General features: G+C 46.8%; 1 protein-coding gene and 1 long non-coding RNA gene across 3 annotated transcripts in view; one reads left to right on the top strand and one right to left on the bottom strand.

Moving 5' to 3' along the window:
• The window catches only part of LOC119441336 (proteasome adapter and scaffold protein ECM29-like), a 345,050-nt gene that overhangs the window by 156,862 nt on the left and 174,182 nt on the right, over positions 1 to 14,006 (bottom strand). For both annotated transcript variants that reach the window (XM_037705954.2, XM_049661154.1), the window contains exons 22-24: positions 12,043 to 12,157; positions 9,408 to 9,522; positions 6,680 to 6,748 (exon numbers count right to left, since the gene is read on the bottom strand). In XM_037705954.2, the coding sequence (XP_037561882.1) occupies positions 6,680 to 6,748; positions 9,408 to 9,522; positions 12,043 to 12,157 (299 nt within the window). The remainder of the gene's footprint in view (positions 1 to 6,679; positions 6,749 to 9,407; positions 9,523 to 12,042; positions 12,158 to 14,006) is intronic.
• The window catches only part of LOC125942915 (uncharacterized), a 176,086-nt gene that overhangs the window by 15,153 nt on the left and 146,927 nt on the right, over positions 1 to 14,006 (top strand). The gene's annotated exons all lie outside the window — the stretch shown is intronic.

Here is a 14,006-nt window from a genome sequence, read left to right as displayed (position 1 = left end):
GATCTGCATCCTGGGAGAGCGAGGCCTAGCGCCCGCGGAGCATTGGCAAGCCTGAAGCGAGTGAGTACGGAAGCCTCGTGGGTGGTCCGAATTTCTTATTTTCTTATGTAAATAGCTTCTTCTATATCTTTGACTTCGGAAGTCGAGGCTCAGAGAGCCGGGTGGCCGCGGGCCACGGGTGCCGCTACGGGCTGACTGGTATTGCGGCCTGGCACCGGGCGCTCCGACACCGTCTGGGACGGTGGGCGCCGTCAACTCGGATGCTGTGTGCACCGAGCGGAGTAGGACCACCTCACAGAGCTAACGTCTCCTCGCGGCTGCCTGTTCTTGTGCCCATTTTGGGTGTTATTTTTTATTTTTTTTGGATGCCGGTTGTTGTCAAAGTAGCGACGCATTAGGCCTAAGGCTTAACGAAGCCGCCTGTCGCACGTTGAGGGACACAACCTGGTGGACCGTGGTGTTGAGATGTCGCACATTGCTTCCCTCATTCGTTCGCCTTGCACGAATTGAAATTACTCGTTCGACTCAAGAGAGCAAGCTTTGTTCACGTGAACTTAGCATCTGAAATGCCACCCGAAATTTTGCTAGCCGAATTGAACATCGTACCACGTGGGCGATGCGTATGCCGAATTCCTCTCCCTTGCACTACTTTAGTGTTTGTCGAGTGCGTTGAGTGTACGCAGCGTGAGCGGAGTCACCCCCGGTTTGCTGTCACCTGCACATCGTCAGCGCTGCTGCCCCGGACTACAATCGAGCTACCCCAGGCGATGTAGATGCCTGTGGCCAGTTCGGCGCAGCAATTTCGGCGGCCGCCTGTGTCCGGCTCGTTACCCTCGGCGGCTGGGAAAAGAGCCGGCAGTCACCAACGGCTACAGCGGCTCTCGCCGGCAGGGCGCGTTGGCGCGAGCGAAGCTTGCTCGTGCAGACTTCTGCGTCGCCGTTTCCGGAGTCATGGGCTGGAGTCGTGCCGTCGAATCTGCAGAGCCGGTGCTGTGACCAACGGACGCCAGCGGTGAACCCCAGAGACAATGTCGGCTCGCATGTTGTGGATAACATGTGGACATTTCCTCGGCGGCGGCCACTGTCGCATGTACTAACTCTTGTTCGCGACGCGCGCGTTGTTAGACCTTGTGACATGTTTCGCCGGCGTATGTGTAGTGATTTAAGGTTGGGGGGATGTGGGGATGCGCGACTCTCACGCGTCCCCTGATGTTGTTTTCCCCGCATGTCTCCTGTAATCCGGCTTCTCTGCGTGGCTAAGCCCGGCGGTGGTTGCGGCGCGTTGCGAGAGATGGCGCTAGTGTCGCGATGCTAACGCGGGGTCACTTGGGAGAGAAAGGTCGGAGGCGCTCTCTTTGGCTTGGGATCGGCGACCAAGACGCACGAACGCTTCGCGCGTGCACCGGCCCGCTTCGCGCGACCGTCGCGCGAGGCTAAGAGCGGGACACAGGTATAGACGAACACGGATCGTTCGAGCGTGCCACCGTTCGCGTGACCGTACACGTGAACGACTAGGAGATGGTGTCATAGCATGGGGCGAACGTATTCGCTCGCTATCGGGTCGCGGTGTGTCGGACTTCCTTGATTTGTCGCGCGCCCGTGTGAATGTTCTATTGGTTGTAATTCGGCTAGTGTGTATTAGTGTATGAAAGGTGCAATAAATGCCCTTTTGATTGTTTGCACTACTGGATTGTCGTTCCTTTGTCCCAAGAGTACATGTGTGAGATCCCACAGGCTACACATCGGCGGTCACTCTTGTCACACGGCACACGATTTCAGAGGTGTGTCTGCAAGCACCTCTGACAGTCTTGACATTCCTTTGCGGCTGCAGGAAAATTTCGTTATATTAAAATCACATACAAACACGCTTTCTTATATTGAGGTTCTAAATACATGGTGTTCTATGGACAAGATATTATGAAAAGGTTAATACTTGGTTGTATCGAGCATTTCATTATATTGATGTTCGTTATATCAAGGTTTAACTGTATATGTATTGAGTGTGAGTGCTGTTACAGGGTGTTATTGAATGTGCGTCTTCAGAATGTGTTCCAGATGATGAGATTAGATTATGTTCCTCTGTTGTCAAGAGACATTTCTGCCGACTGTCAGATGCTATGAATGTTTGTAGGGAAAGAGAGAGGTTGCAATAAGAACACAGGCACTTCCAGGGGGATGGGCCTCATCAGGCACTTTTGCTTTTACCCTTTGTCTAAAGCACCTGTAGTCTTACAATCTGAATGAACTTCACTTGAGTTCAATCAGTTTGCACACACTTGTTTCACCCTATGTTGTTTGCACATACACACACACACACATACTTCTGTCTGACCTGACTTGTGCTTGACTGAAGCACTCCTTGTTGGTTTCCTACTCATCGCATGATGATGTCCTTTGCTTTTTCCAGGTGTTTCTTTTTTTTTTTTAACAGGAAAGTGTTTTATGCCGGGCTCCACGGAAAAATCGTTGTGCAGTGCGTACGTCATGTAATCGTCGGCACGCAAATTTCCTGGCAATGCCGCGGGATGGCGCCCCTTTGTGGTTTGGTAAGAAGGCTAAAGAAAGGACATTCTGAGAATGGTACAACTAAGCGGAGGCAGGAGGGGGTGTTGCCTATGGAAGGGAATTGCTAGGAACGAATGGGAAGTAGAGGCAAAGGACAACGGTTTCGGTACAGAGATGCCACCCGACGAGCAAGCGCGCCGAAGGCCCATCTGCTCACCTTTGAGCCTTTGAACAAATGCATGCGCAGGTAATACCACCGCAGCTCCAAGAAGCCTCAGGGGTGCTCTTTACGCTGCGCAGCAGCACATGCCTCATGTGGTTGCTATTGTTGCCATTACTTCTCGCTTCAAGCAAAACTAAGTAATACAAGACTGTGCATATTTATGGACTTGCATTTGTGAATGTGCAGGAAAGCTGCCACTGCTCCTTAGAATACACGCTTGACTTTTGCGTTCTGACCGATTTCTTTAATACACGCTTCACTTTTGTGTTTTGACCGATTTCTTTAAAAGAGGGATCAACCAATTTTTTTCTGTGGTTCGTAAATTAAAATGAAATTGCGGGACATTGTGTCCCAACAACTGACAGGGTTAACGTTGGCCAGCTGGGGTACTACTACTGCTCCAGTGTGCACCTGAATCCAAGTGCAAGAAGGTTCTTGCATTTCACCCCCCATGGCAGTATGGCCAGAAACCGAACCCACTGCCTCGTGCTCAAGCAGCACAACCACTGCGCCACAGCAGCGGGTCGGTTTTATGAATGCTCGCCAAACCTTTACTTAGGGTATTCTCACTATCTTAAGTCTTGCATTGAATTTTGTGCTTTCAATCATTCGTATCAACTGTCACAATGCCAGAGATTCTTAACAGCTTCCTATAGACCTGCAATGTGCCATAAAATTAAATAGGTGGACACTCGTTTTGAGCACATAGTCTGTTAATGACTGCACAAGGCACAACTGCCATTTCTTGAACACAGAGGTGTCTTGTGGTGCAGATAACACCGCACACTAGAAACTGATGTTGACAAAAAAGCAACTCATGCACTTAAAATTTAGCAAGAGGTCATGATGTAGTTTTGGATGAATGCTTCACGTATTAGTGCAGTTTACGTCTTGCAAGTTCATGACCATTGCTGAATTTCAGGTCACATGTCCCCTTCTTTTAGTAGCAGTGCCTTGATTTCCTTCATTCATGTACTTGTTCATGACGAACTCAATAGATCCGCGAAAAGTGGTCGTTGTAACAGCAGTTCGCTATATGTGGACTCGCCCTTCAAAACATGCAAAACTTAACTACACTAAAGCTGGCCTTGGCAGTTACGATTCGACACCACATTGGTGCGACAATTGGACTTTCAATACCTCCATTTTTGTTCTCAGTGTTTCCCTGCCCCTAGCTGCAAACTTCCGTTAAAAACGTCATCTAAAGAACGAAATGCAGTGTCGCAGATCTTTTTAAACAGCACTCGGGTGGTTCCAATCACCTACTTTTTCAAAACTGCGAGCAGATCCGCTGCCATTTTTTTCTTCGAGAGCTTCTTATATCTTTTACTATTAATGGGACACAAGTGGATTCTGCATACGAGAGAAGGATTCTAGTTGGGGGCGGAGATTACTGCACTGCCATGTGCCCAGTTTGGTTGCATTTCCATGCTTTGGAACTTTGCATGCACCCTCCTTATGTACTATGACCGTGCTTGAAGTGTTCATTGTAACAATACGGTGCTTTTGAAAATGTTCACTATATCTGTATGCAGTTTCAACAGGCAGAAACAGAAAATCATATATGCAGCGAAATACAGTCACTATAACAGATAAATCTTTATAGCTGGGATTGTTCATAAGTGGGTTTTCGACTCTATACACAAAAAAGGGAACACAGGGGACAGTCACCTTTTGCATCTTACCAATACTGCACCCATAGTTTGCAACAAATTGGCATAATTGCTTGCAGAAAATTACATGTAAGTTATAGGGATGGGCGAATATTCGGTATTGTCGAATATTCGATCGAATAATTCTATATTCGTTATTCGCTTCGATCCGAATTCAGATATTCAATATTTTCTAATTATGCGGCGCTCCCGAATAGGCAGCCGGAAGCCACGGATGGCCGGTATGCATCTCGGAGGCTATGCTTCACGTCATGGCTGCCATACACCAACCATAAATCTCGAAGGCTACACGTTTTTGCAATAAAGAGCCGGATATGTGCGACGCAAAAGAGCAGAAACGGCGCTAGCGTACAACCGAAACGAAGCGGCAGAGTCCACATCGCCATAGTCATCAGCAGAAATCGTACGCGACTGACAGCAACAACGGAACGCTTCGTGCCTACTTGTGTCTTTATTGCGTTTACCGCCGCGCGTAACAACGTGGTGGCCGCGGGATTTCAAGGTCGCCATTAATGAACGCGTCAATAGCTGCCGCAGTTTTTTCTGCAGTGGTTGTGGCAAAAAGTAGTTTCGTTTTGACTCAATGGGCACGTCGGCCGCGTGCCTAAAAAGCTGCGTTAGTTTCGTTCTGACTCGGTGCGTGATTCGGCCGTGTGCCTTAAGCACCGCAAAATTGCCGTTCATAATCGCGTCGACAGCGGCTGCGGTTGCGACAAACAGTTCTTTCGGTTTCGCTCTGTGCAAAGCTGTCGAGGTTGAAGAGCACCGGCTACATAACGATCTGTTGGCGGTCAGCTTACTGGCAAAAAAATAATCGGGATGTGCGTGCGGTAGTTCAAAGCAAGTCGCAGATAATGGCGCGCACCGTGGCCGTGCTGCGAAGGAAGTCGCGAGGCCTCAGCCAATCAGTCACGAGATGACGAGAATTTCTTGCTGAATGTCATGTGCTGCCGATCGAGGAGACCAATCGGAAGCGGCGGACTCAGTCACATAGACTGGTGGCTTGAGAAACTCTTGGCTCAGCCAAAAATCATCGCTGATCCCAGCAGCAGTGATATTGTTAGGGAGTCAGGCCATCACATGACTGCCATGGCCACCACATTGGTGAGTTTTGGCGCAGGTGGCCTGACGTGCGCTTTTTTCTGCTGATGTGGCCGTACCTTTTTGCACCTCTTTCGGTACTTTAAAATAATATATTTGCCTTACTTTCAACATCTGATACTTATAAAAGAGAAGAGACGTGCATAAACAGTCAATGCTCCCCTGACAGCTTTCATAACAATGCAGCATTTACTTCTAAAGCACAATCAGTTTTCTATTATACTATGAATATTTTTCTAATAGTTCTTGAACATTTCAAACTGTCAACTGTGCACAAGCAAACATTAAACTGGAACAAAAATATCATAAATTTTGTCCCCGCGGGCATAGTGTAGGCTTAAATCATGAGAAGTCACGTATTGGAGCAGGCTATGTACAGTGGAATCTCGTTGATACGATTCTGCATAATACTTTTTTTGTTCTTTTCCCAGCCAATGTCTTACAGGAGCAATGTATTTCGGATAATACAATTTTCAGATGATACGTTTTATTTTCCAGTTCCCGTGAAGATCATATCGAGATTCCACTGTATGTTGCTCAGGAAGCCAGACATCACCTGAATCATCCTCACTCTCTAAAGAGTAATGGTTATGCGAAGAAACTGGTTATTTGTTACACATTTGTGCTTTTATTATGCAAAGCTTTATGATGTCCAATGTTATAACAGAAATTTGCTAATGGTATTATTACTAAGATGTGAACAGTGTTTAAAATAATTAGGAAAATAGCTGTTCATTATTTTAAAAAAATCCAATATTCTATTCGCATTTGGCACCATTCGATTCATATTTGATTTGGACTCAAAAATTACTATTTGCACACCTCTAATAAATACCAAATCCTGTAGCATTACCACAAAAACAAAAAAAAATGAAAAATTTTGTTTTTTGTGGTATGCATTGACATTTACCAAATGACGGCTCAATAATTTTGCTAGGTTTCCCCTGTGTGGCACTGCAATTCCCTTGCACACTTCTATGATACTGCGACTCATATTACACAAATCTGCTCTTCCTTTCAAGTAAGGATTGTTCAAAGCCTGCGTTGTCCTTACCCATTCAGCCACTGTGAGCAGGCACTGCTGCCGCAACATGCCACAGATGACCCTCACACTCATAAGTGAGCCTGGCCACCTATGGACACAAAGGCTGCACCGAGCAGGAGACAAAAGACTCACCCCGTAGGCGTGCTCCCTAGCGTGCCTTCGTCAAAGAGCCGGGTGTCCTCGGTTACTGCCACGGTGGACCTGGACGTGCACAGTACACAGTCAGCACTCAGCTCAACCTTGAACAGCTGTCTTCGCATGTCACACCATGATTGGAGCTGCGCGTTTCTCCTGTCTGAGTGCATCTTGGCCCGCTTAAGGCAGAAAGCCAAAAAAAGATGCTAGTTCCATGGCCCAAAAAGCTTATACAACATGGCCGGTAAGTACATGTGATCAGCCTCTTTTATGGACAGAGCACTAGGCTTCATTCTTCCACAGTTCCCAGTTCAAATTTCCACAGTTGCATTATCCTCACTGAAGTGTTCGGCACTCAAGATTTCAATTAGCAGATTACAAAGTCTCAAACATATGGTGCAAAGCCTAGGGCATGTCGAATTTCTCAACTATTGTTGCTTATTATCATTCTTGTTCTTCCACACTGCATTCATTTAATTTACCATTCAGTTTCTATTTTCTGCCGGCTTCTGTCATCGTTGATTCAACCAAATGCACTTAATAGAGAACAAAATAAACGAAAAACTACTTTGATGTTTGTAAGCACAAAACAAAAACAAAAAGTGGGTCACAGGCATAATCAAAAATCGCAGAACATGCACTTGTGAAGTGAGGCACAACACGCGAAGTGGTGGAATTTCGACCGTAAACAAACAAAGGCATGGGTGGAGTGCAAACCACAACCTGTCACTTTTCCAGCCAGCTCACACTTTACAGAAGAAGCTAGTTAATTCTGGCACCTAGCATTTCACACACACATTACACACATGGAGTGGTCACATGAAACATACAAAAATGTATGGCTTACACTCATAATCTTAACAACAATTTGGTGCGCATTAGTCAATGTTAATTCGACATGGCATGACACTGTGAATGCCATGTGTGGTGTTTTGGCAATGAGAGCATGGTACGTGTGCAAACAGTTTCACACTACAATACAGCAGTCGGAAACCCAGTGATGCTGCCACATCACCTCCCCCTCCCAACATTGTCAACACAATCACGACAATCAAATCCAAAGCATTTTGAATTGCAGATTTGCAGTATTCTTAAAGGTACACTAAAGGCAAGTACTGTATTAGGTGAAGCTATAGTGATAGATTAGCGCTCGACAACATCTAAGGCGGAAAGTTATCATGAGCAGAGCTTTAGTAATCGAGAGATTGAGGCAAATGCAGGACACAAACAGAGACTCCCCCGGGTCATTCAAGTACTAGTTGAATGACGAAGGCACTCCGCATTATAATTTTGTCACTAGTACCAAACACCTAGTAATAAATAGACCATCGTACTGCATTACAAGACGGAAGAAAATGCTACTTCTCCAGTTCTATTTCATTGTTAGAAAAATAACTCCTTCACGCTATCCTTGCCAATGACACGGGCGGTCAAAAAAGTTTTGTTTTCTCCACTCTGTGCTGCCTGTGCTTTGGTGTTTCAGTAGTTTGGTTATCGCGTAGTGCTGCACAGGTTTTGCTGGCTCGTGAACCTCGCACAAACTGCACAGCGGCAAATCCGCTGCAGCTGATTTTAACCGTACTGCCATCTGTCGGGCGACGTATGCAACATCTCTACTGCCCACTCAGGGGTGGGCAATTGGAATTGTGCTGAAAGTATGCAGACCCTTCAGATGCAATTTTCTCATAAACTAAGTCTTTTCTTGGCACGAAACAAGCGTTGCAAGGTTTCTGGAATGGTATTTTAACAGTCCATGTCAACTTAGTGTTTGCCTTTAGTGTCCCTTTGAGAAGGACACAAACAGCAGTTTTGGCATGTGGTAACTCAATCCTGGGACGCTCCCACTCATGACTGATATAGTAGCACATTCAAGCTGCTAGCACTGTTAGATGGTCCTCACACCTTGACATTGAGTCATCACGTGCAAAAGCCATTATGGATGTCCTAGGTGGCTACAGCCCAGCAATGAGTGTTCAGTTTTTGTGACATGCATTAACAGCCTTGCATTAAGTGCCGGTGGCGTATATGGTAATGTTGGCGACACGCTTGCCATTGGTAGATCTGTACCAAATGTTTTTGAATATCGATAATTCAATGTTTTCTTTGCTGAACCCATAAGATATAACTAAAGAGTCTTTTTCTATAGAAAGTTACATACTTAGAGACAACACTGCAGGAGCTATGCAAACAGTGTGGTCATCGAAATCAATCTCTGCGCATTTTCTAGTTGGGTGGTTTTTGAGCTCTGACATCATCTACTGAATAACTTCTTCATATGATAACATGACAGAGTACGGAGCCCATGTTGTGTCAAATCCTACATCCATAAGTGTATAGATGCAGGCCAGTTGGCATAGCATTGTCAAGAAGACAAGACAGAGACCATAATAGCACACGTGTTTTGACTAGTCTTGTGGTCTGTCTGCTGGCTCTACTTTATCGCTCGAAATCCTGCACTGTTGTTTGTATGCCTTATTGCTTCCAGTACGTGACACACTACATTTTTGTCGTGAATGCAGGCGGCACACTGTAGAAGCTGTGCAAGGAGAGCCTTGTCACTGCACTCACTGGTGAAAAGGTCCAGGAATGACATGCCTACTATTTAAGAATTTCTTTCGCAAGTTGCAATTACGTAGTCCATGTGAAGCCAAACTACGTAATGCTGTGAATGCAGGCAGTGCCAGCAAGTGACATCTGCAAGTTAAGTGTCAAACAGTTTGCTCACTTGCGGCCTGAGGTGAGAGTGTCCAGCAGTTGGGTCACAAGCTGCTCACGGCTTGCCTGGTCGCTCAGCTCATACAGCAGGCTCAGGCACTTGGAGGCCACACTCTGCGTGAGGTCTGCACACAAGGCGCACTCGGTGCCGTGATTTCTCTCAAAAGGAAAGGCAAAGGACAACCATGGCAAATGTCATAAACGAACACACTTCAGAAATGAACATCATTACAATTGTTGGATGACTTGTTTAGGATAACCATCAATATTACCTTCTTTGGTATCTCACTACAAAGCCACAAAAAATACTTTGTACCTGAAACTGTTGACTTTTGTTCACTTCATAGTGTCACGTTGTAGTGACGGTAAAGAATGAGAAATACTGCAAGAAGTGTGAGTCAAGGATCTAGTGCTTTAATGGGCAAACTACAGTATAGACCACTTATAACATAACCGCTTATAGTGCAGGACCGGATATAGTACGGTCTTTTCAGACTCCCGTTAATTTTCCCATAGCACTCCATGTATACACGTATCGCTTATAGTGCAGTTGCGGGAAAGGAAATACCGGCAGCCTGGGAGTACGGAAGTCAGCGGAGGCGGCGAACGCTCCCCTCAAACGGGCGCCCTAAGGAGTGCTCGAGGAAGAAAGAGAGACGAAGAGGAGGAGAAGGGCACGTGGTGCGAACGAACAGCCAGTGAGGCTGAAACCAGAATCTTGAGTGTGAGTCGTGAAATATCACGGCGCGCATAGCGAGCGAGGGCCACAAAACTGCCAACGCCGGCCAACGCTCGCTTCATGATAACGGCAGAAACGAAACTTCGGGGAGCGGGCGGCGCTGGCACAGCATGGCGAAGGGCGCACACGGAGACTGTGGAATGTGAGGGAGGAGGGCGGCAGGGAAGCGGATTTCGCCTCAGCAACTCCGTCGCTTCGGTGGCTCCTCTCACCCTCCCTCGTAGCTCCCTCACTTGCACCGTGCGCGCCCGCCGCCGTGCAGGCGCCGCCACTTCAGCCGGCCCGGCGCCAGCTCTCCGAAGTTTCGTTTTCTGCCATTATTGGGAAGCGGGCGTTTGCCGGCGTGGGCAGTTTCGTTGGCCAGCCTGGGACAGTGCCGCTGCTGCCCTCTGCGCCGTAGCCGCAGCGTGCAAGGTCAACATGTGACTAGAAAAAAGGGTTCACTGCCATTTTCTACGCGTGGCTGAGACGTCGGCACGTACACGCATGTTCCAGCGCAACACAGAATCGGCGACCTTGCCATTTGAGAGAGCGAAATTTCCGCCGCATTTTTTTTTTTTTTTTGTTTGCTCTATGGCGGTGCCAGAGCAATGCCGGTCGGAGGCGCCGCCGCGTGATTTGGTTCGAATTAACGAGGTTCGACTGTGAACTGAATGCAAACGTTCTAGCCGCATTCCTCGACTGTCGCATACGCGCGGCGGCTCGGTGCACATATTTTGCATATGTGCGGGCCTTGAAAATTGGTGCTTTGGTTATAGTGCGGTACCACTTATAGTGCGGATATTCGCGACTCCGGTGACATAGGTTATAAGCGGTCTACACTGTAGTGACCAGAAGGACAATCACCACTCAAAATGACGACAGCTGCAAGCACTGTTGTCGATAGTCAAATCTGCTCTCATGGGTCAAACACATTTGATATTTAACATGCTTAAGCATACATTCCAGAGTGATTGCTGGTGCTCACGTACATCTAAGAATGTAGAACAGCAGTTGCGAAGCACGCACAATCTGATCAGACACGCCTCCCTCGCTATAGAATTGGTGACAAGATTCAAGAAATTTTGGACACTGAAGGTGTGTGCTGTGTAAAACAGCCACTTGATAACAGTGATACTCTCATACAACCTATAGAACAAGTGGAAATAGATTTTCAAATGAAGAATAGTATATTGGATTTGGCTAGATTTTGTCACTCTACTTATCTGACTACTCGAGGCTGTTTTCAGTGTGCTCTTTTGAACCATTAAAGAACCTTTTTGTTGTACTAATTTGAACCATTAAACGCCCTCTTCATTATATTCATTTTTAACCCCTGATGTCTTTCACGACTGTAGTCACTTCAATCACTCAAGGGCCTCTTTGGTGTACTCAAGGCTCTCTTCACTGTAGTCATTTGAAGCATTCAAAGGTTTCTTCAGTATACTAATTTGTACCCCCAAGACCCTCTTAATTGTATTCATGTGAACCACTTGAGTCCCTTTTTACTGAACTCATTTGAACAGTTCAAAGCCATGTTCACTGTAATTACCAACTCAAAGCCCTCTTCCTCAAATTCACTAACTCAAGGCCCACCTCAGTGTACTCACCGGAACCACTCAAGGGGCTTTTTATAGTAATTAATTAAACAACCTGAGTCCCTCTTCAGTGCACTCAATTGAACCACACAAGGCCCTCTTCCGTGTATTCATTTGTGTCACTCAAGGCCCCTTCCTTGTACTCACTTGAACCACTCAAGGACCTCTTTATTGTAAGTAATTCAACCCCTCCAGTCCCTCTTCAGTGCGCTTGTTCAAACCCCTCAAGGCCCTCTAATGTATGCTTTACTTTACAGTGAAGGCTGTAGAACACGTTGAACTGCATGTATCCATGACGAGTCACGCAGGAGGTATCCCACACTACTCACCACTGCGGTCAGCCAACAGATTGAGCAAGGCTGCCTGCATGCGCTGCAGCTGTGACAGCACCGGACCCTGCTGGCTGCAGCGCTTCAGCAGGCTCAGGGTCCACACACATGCCGCCTGCACACGTCACAGTGTCTATTGCACAGTTGGCGTGACACAGCATTTGGGAAACAACAACACAAGCGGTATATCAACGCAGTTCAAAAGGCATGGACACAGAAAAGTAAGCGATGCATGAGCTGATTGGCCAATCAAGGAATTGATTGTGCACTTGGACAAAATTAGCCACTAAAGATTGAAGCCTTTTCTCCAACATAATGATCACACCTGCAACTCGGCACCGTGAGGGGTGGCCTGGTCTTTATTTTGATGGATGATGATGATTGCCCACTGCGAATGCCAGATGTTCCCCAGCACTACTTAGCACCATTTGCAGAAAGATGCTACTCCCTCACATATAACTGTTCAGTTCGATCAGGCCACTGGTTATGTTCACACGTGCCTGGAGTGTTGGCATGTGTCGCAAGAGGGTGGTACGCAAGCTACACCACCGACTTCAAGCTCATAGCCGTTGAGTATGCTTTGGAGATTAGCAACCAGACATTGGGAAAGGATTCCAGCATCTAAGTATGCATCCACTATTGGACAGTGCAGTACGAAAAGCTGAAGGCTACCATCAAGACACAATGCGCCGTATCAATTCACACGACACAGAATGAGGCTTCCCAAATAGCAAGGGAGCAGGGCATCCTATATACAAACTTTAGGGTGATTAGTGGCTGGACGACGCACTTCATGCGGCCGAGGGCAATCACCCTCTGACGTCAGAATGAAGGAAGCCGCAGGTAGAACTGTTGTGTGCATAGATTCTAGACGTGTGGAGGATTATTTCTGATCATACCATCAATAAAAGCTTCAAGAGAATTGGCATCTCAAACACGCTTGATGCTACTAAGCAACACCTGTTATGGGACAATGCTACTGAAGTTGCAGAGGCCAAATAGGTTGCTGGAAGTGCAGATTCCTCGTGCACATACATTCCAACCCGAGTGTTTTCAAGGTGCGGAAATAAGACTCAACCAACTTCTGTAACTTCCATCTGTGTTGGCTCAGTAGTGAGCACGTAAAAAAATGTTACCCCACATCATGAATGCACCTTTGCATAAATTTTTTTTGAAAATTACAATAAACATGCATTCATTATTCAAATAAATACAGTAGATGTTACGTTCCCGGGTGGTGCGTTTTCCCGGCTGTTACATCGTTTTTGGCCGGTCCCAGCAAAGCTCCCATAGAACCCAATGCATTGGTAACCCCGCTGTTGCGTCGCAACTGTGGGACCGTTCCCGCATCATACATTGCGAACTGCCACCCCGCGCCGGCCAGAGCGGCCATTTTGATTTGTCATGTCGCTTGGCTTGGTGCCTTGACAATGGCATTGGCCGCCCAAAGTGCTGAGGCGACAACTATGACGTATCTTCAGTTTCCGCGAGCAAAAGTATGGCCCTTGAGATGCATATTTGCTATCTAAAGATGCTGTCTATGACGCGTCATGACCCTAAAATTGGTTTTGGCTCATAGATGTTCTGTATAAAGTCCAAGTGCGATAACGCCGTCACCGTGCGCCGTATGCTGTGTGTGCGAGTGAAAGCATGCAAGGGGAGCCGACGACCACATCTAAATCTCGCGCGTGCAAAAAAAAAAAAAGCAGGGAGGAAGCGCGCCTTCCATTCCAATGGCGAGGGAGTGAGGGGGGAGGAATAGCGGGCGGCGTTGTACTTTACTCTGAAATCAACTGCGTACTGTGCAGTTGTACTGTGTACTGTGCGGTTGTACTGTGCGTGTATCCCTTACACGAGTCTATATGGTATCACCAAATCAAATTGAATTGAATACTGATCGTTCAAACAACTTGATTTACGAATGGGATATCTACTATTCGATTTTTCAAATATTCAATATACAG

Source organism: Dermacentor silvarum, chromosome 2 (genome assembly GCF_013339745.2).
Source record: "Dermacentor silvarum isolate Dsil-2018 chromosome 2, BIME_Dsil_1.4, whole genome shotgun sequence".
NCBI lineage: Eukaryota > Metazoa > Arthropoda > Arachnida > Ixodida > Ixodidae > Dermacentor > Dermacentor silvarum.
This window is presented reverse-complemented; position numbering and strand designations above follow the sequence as displayed.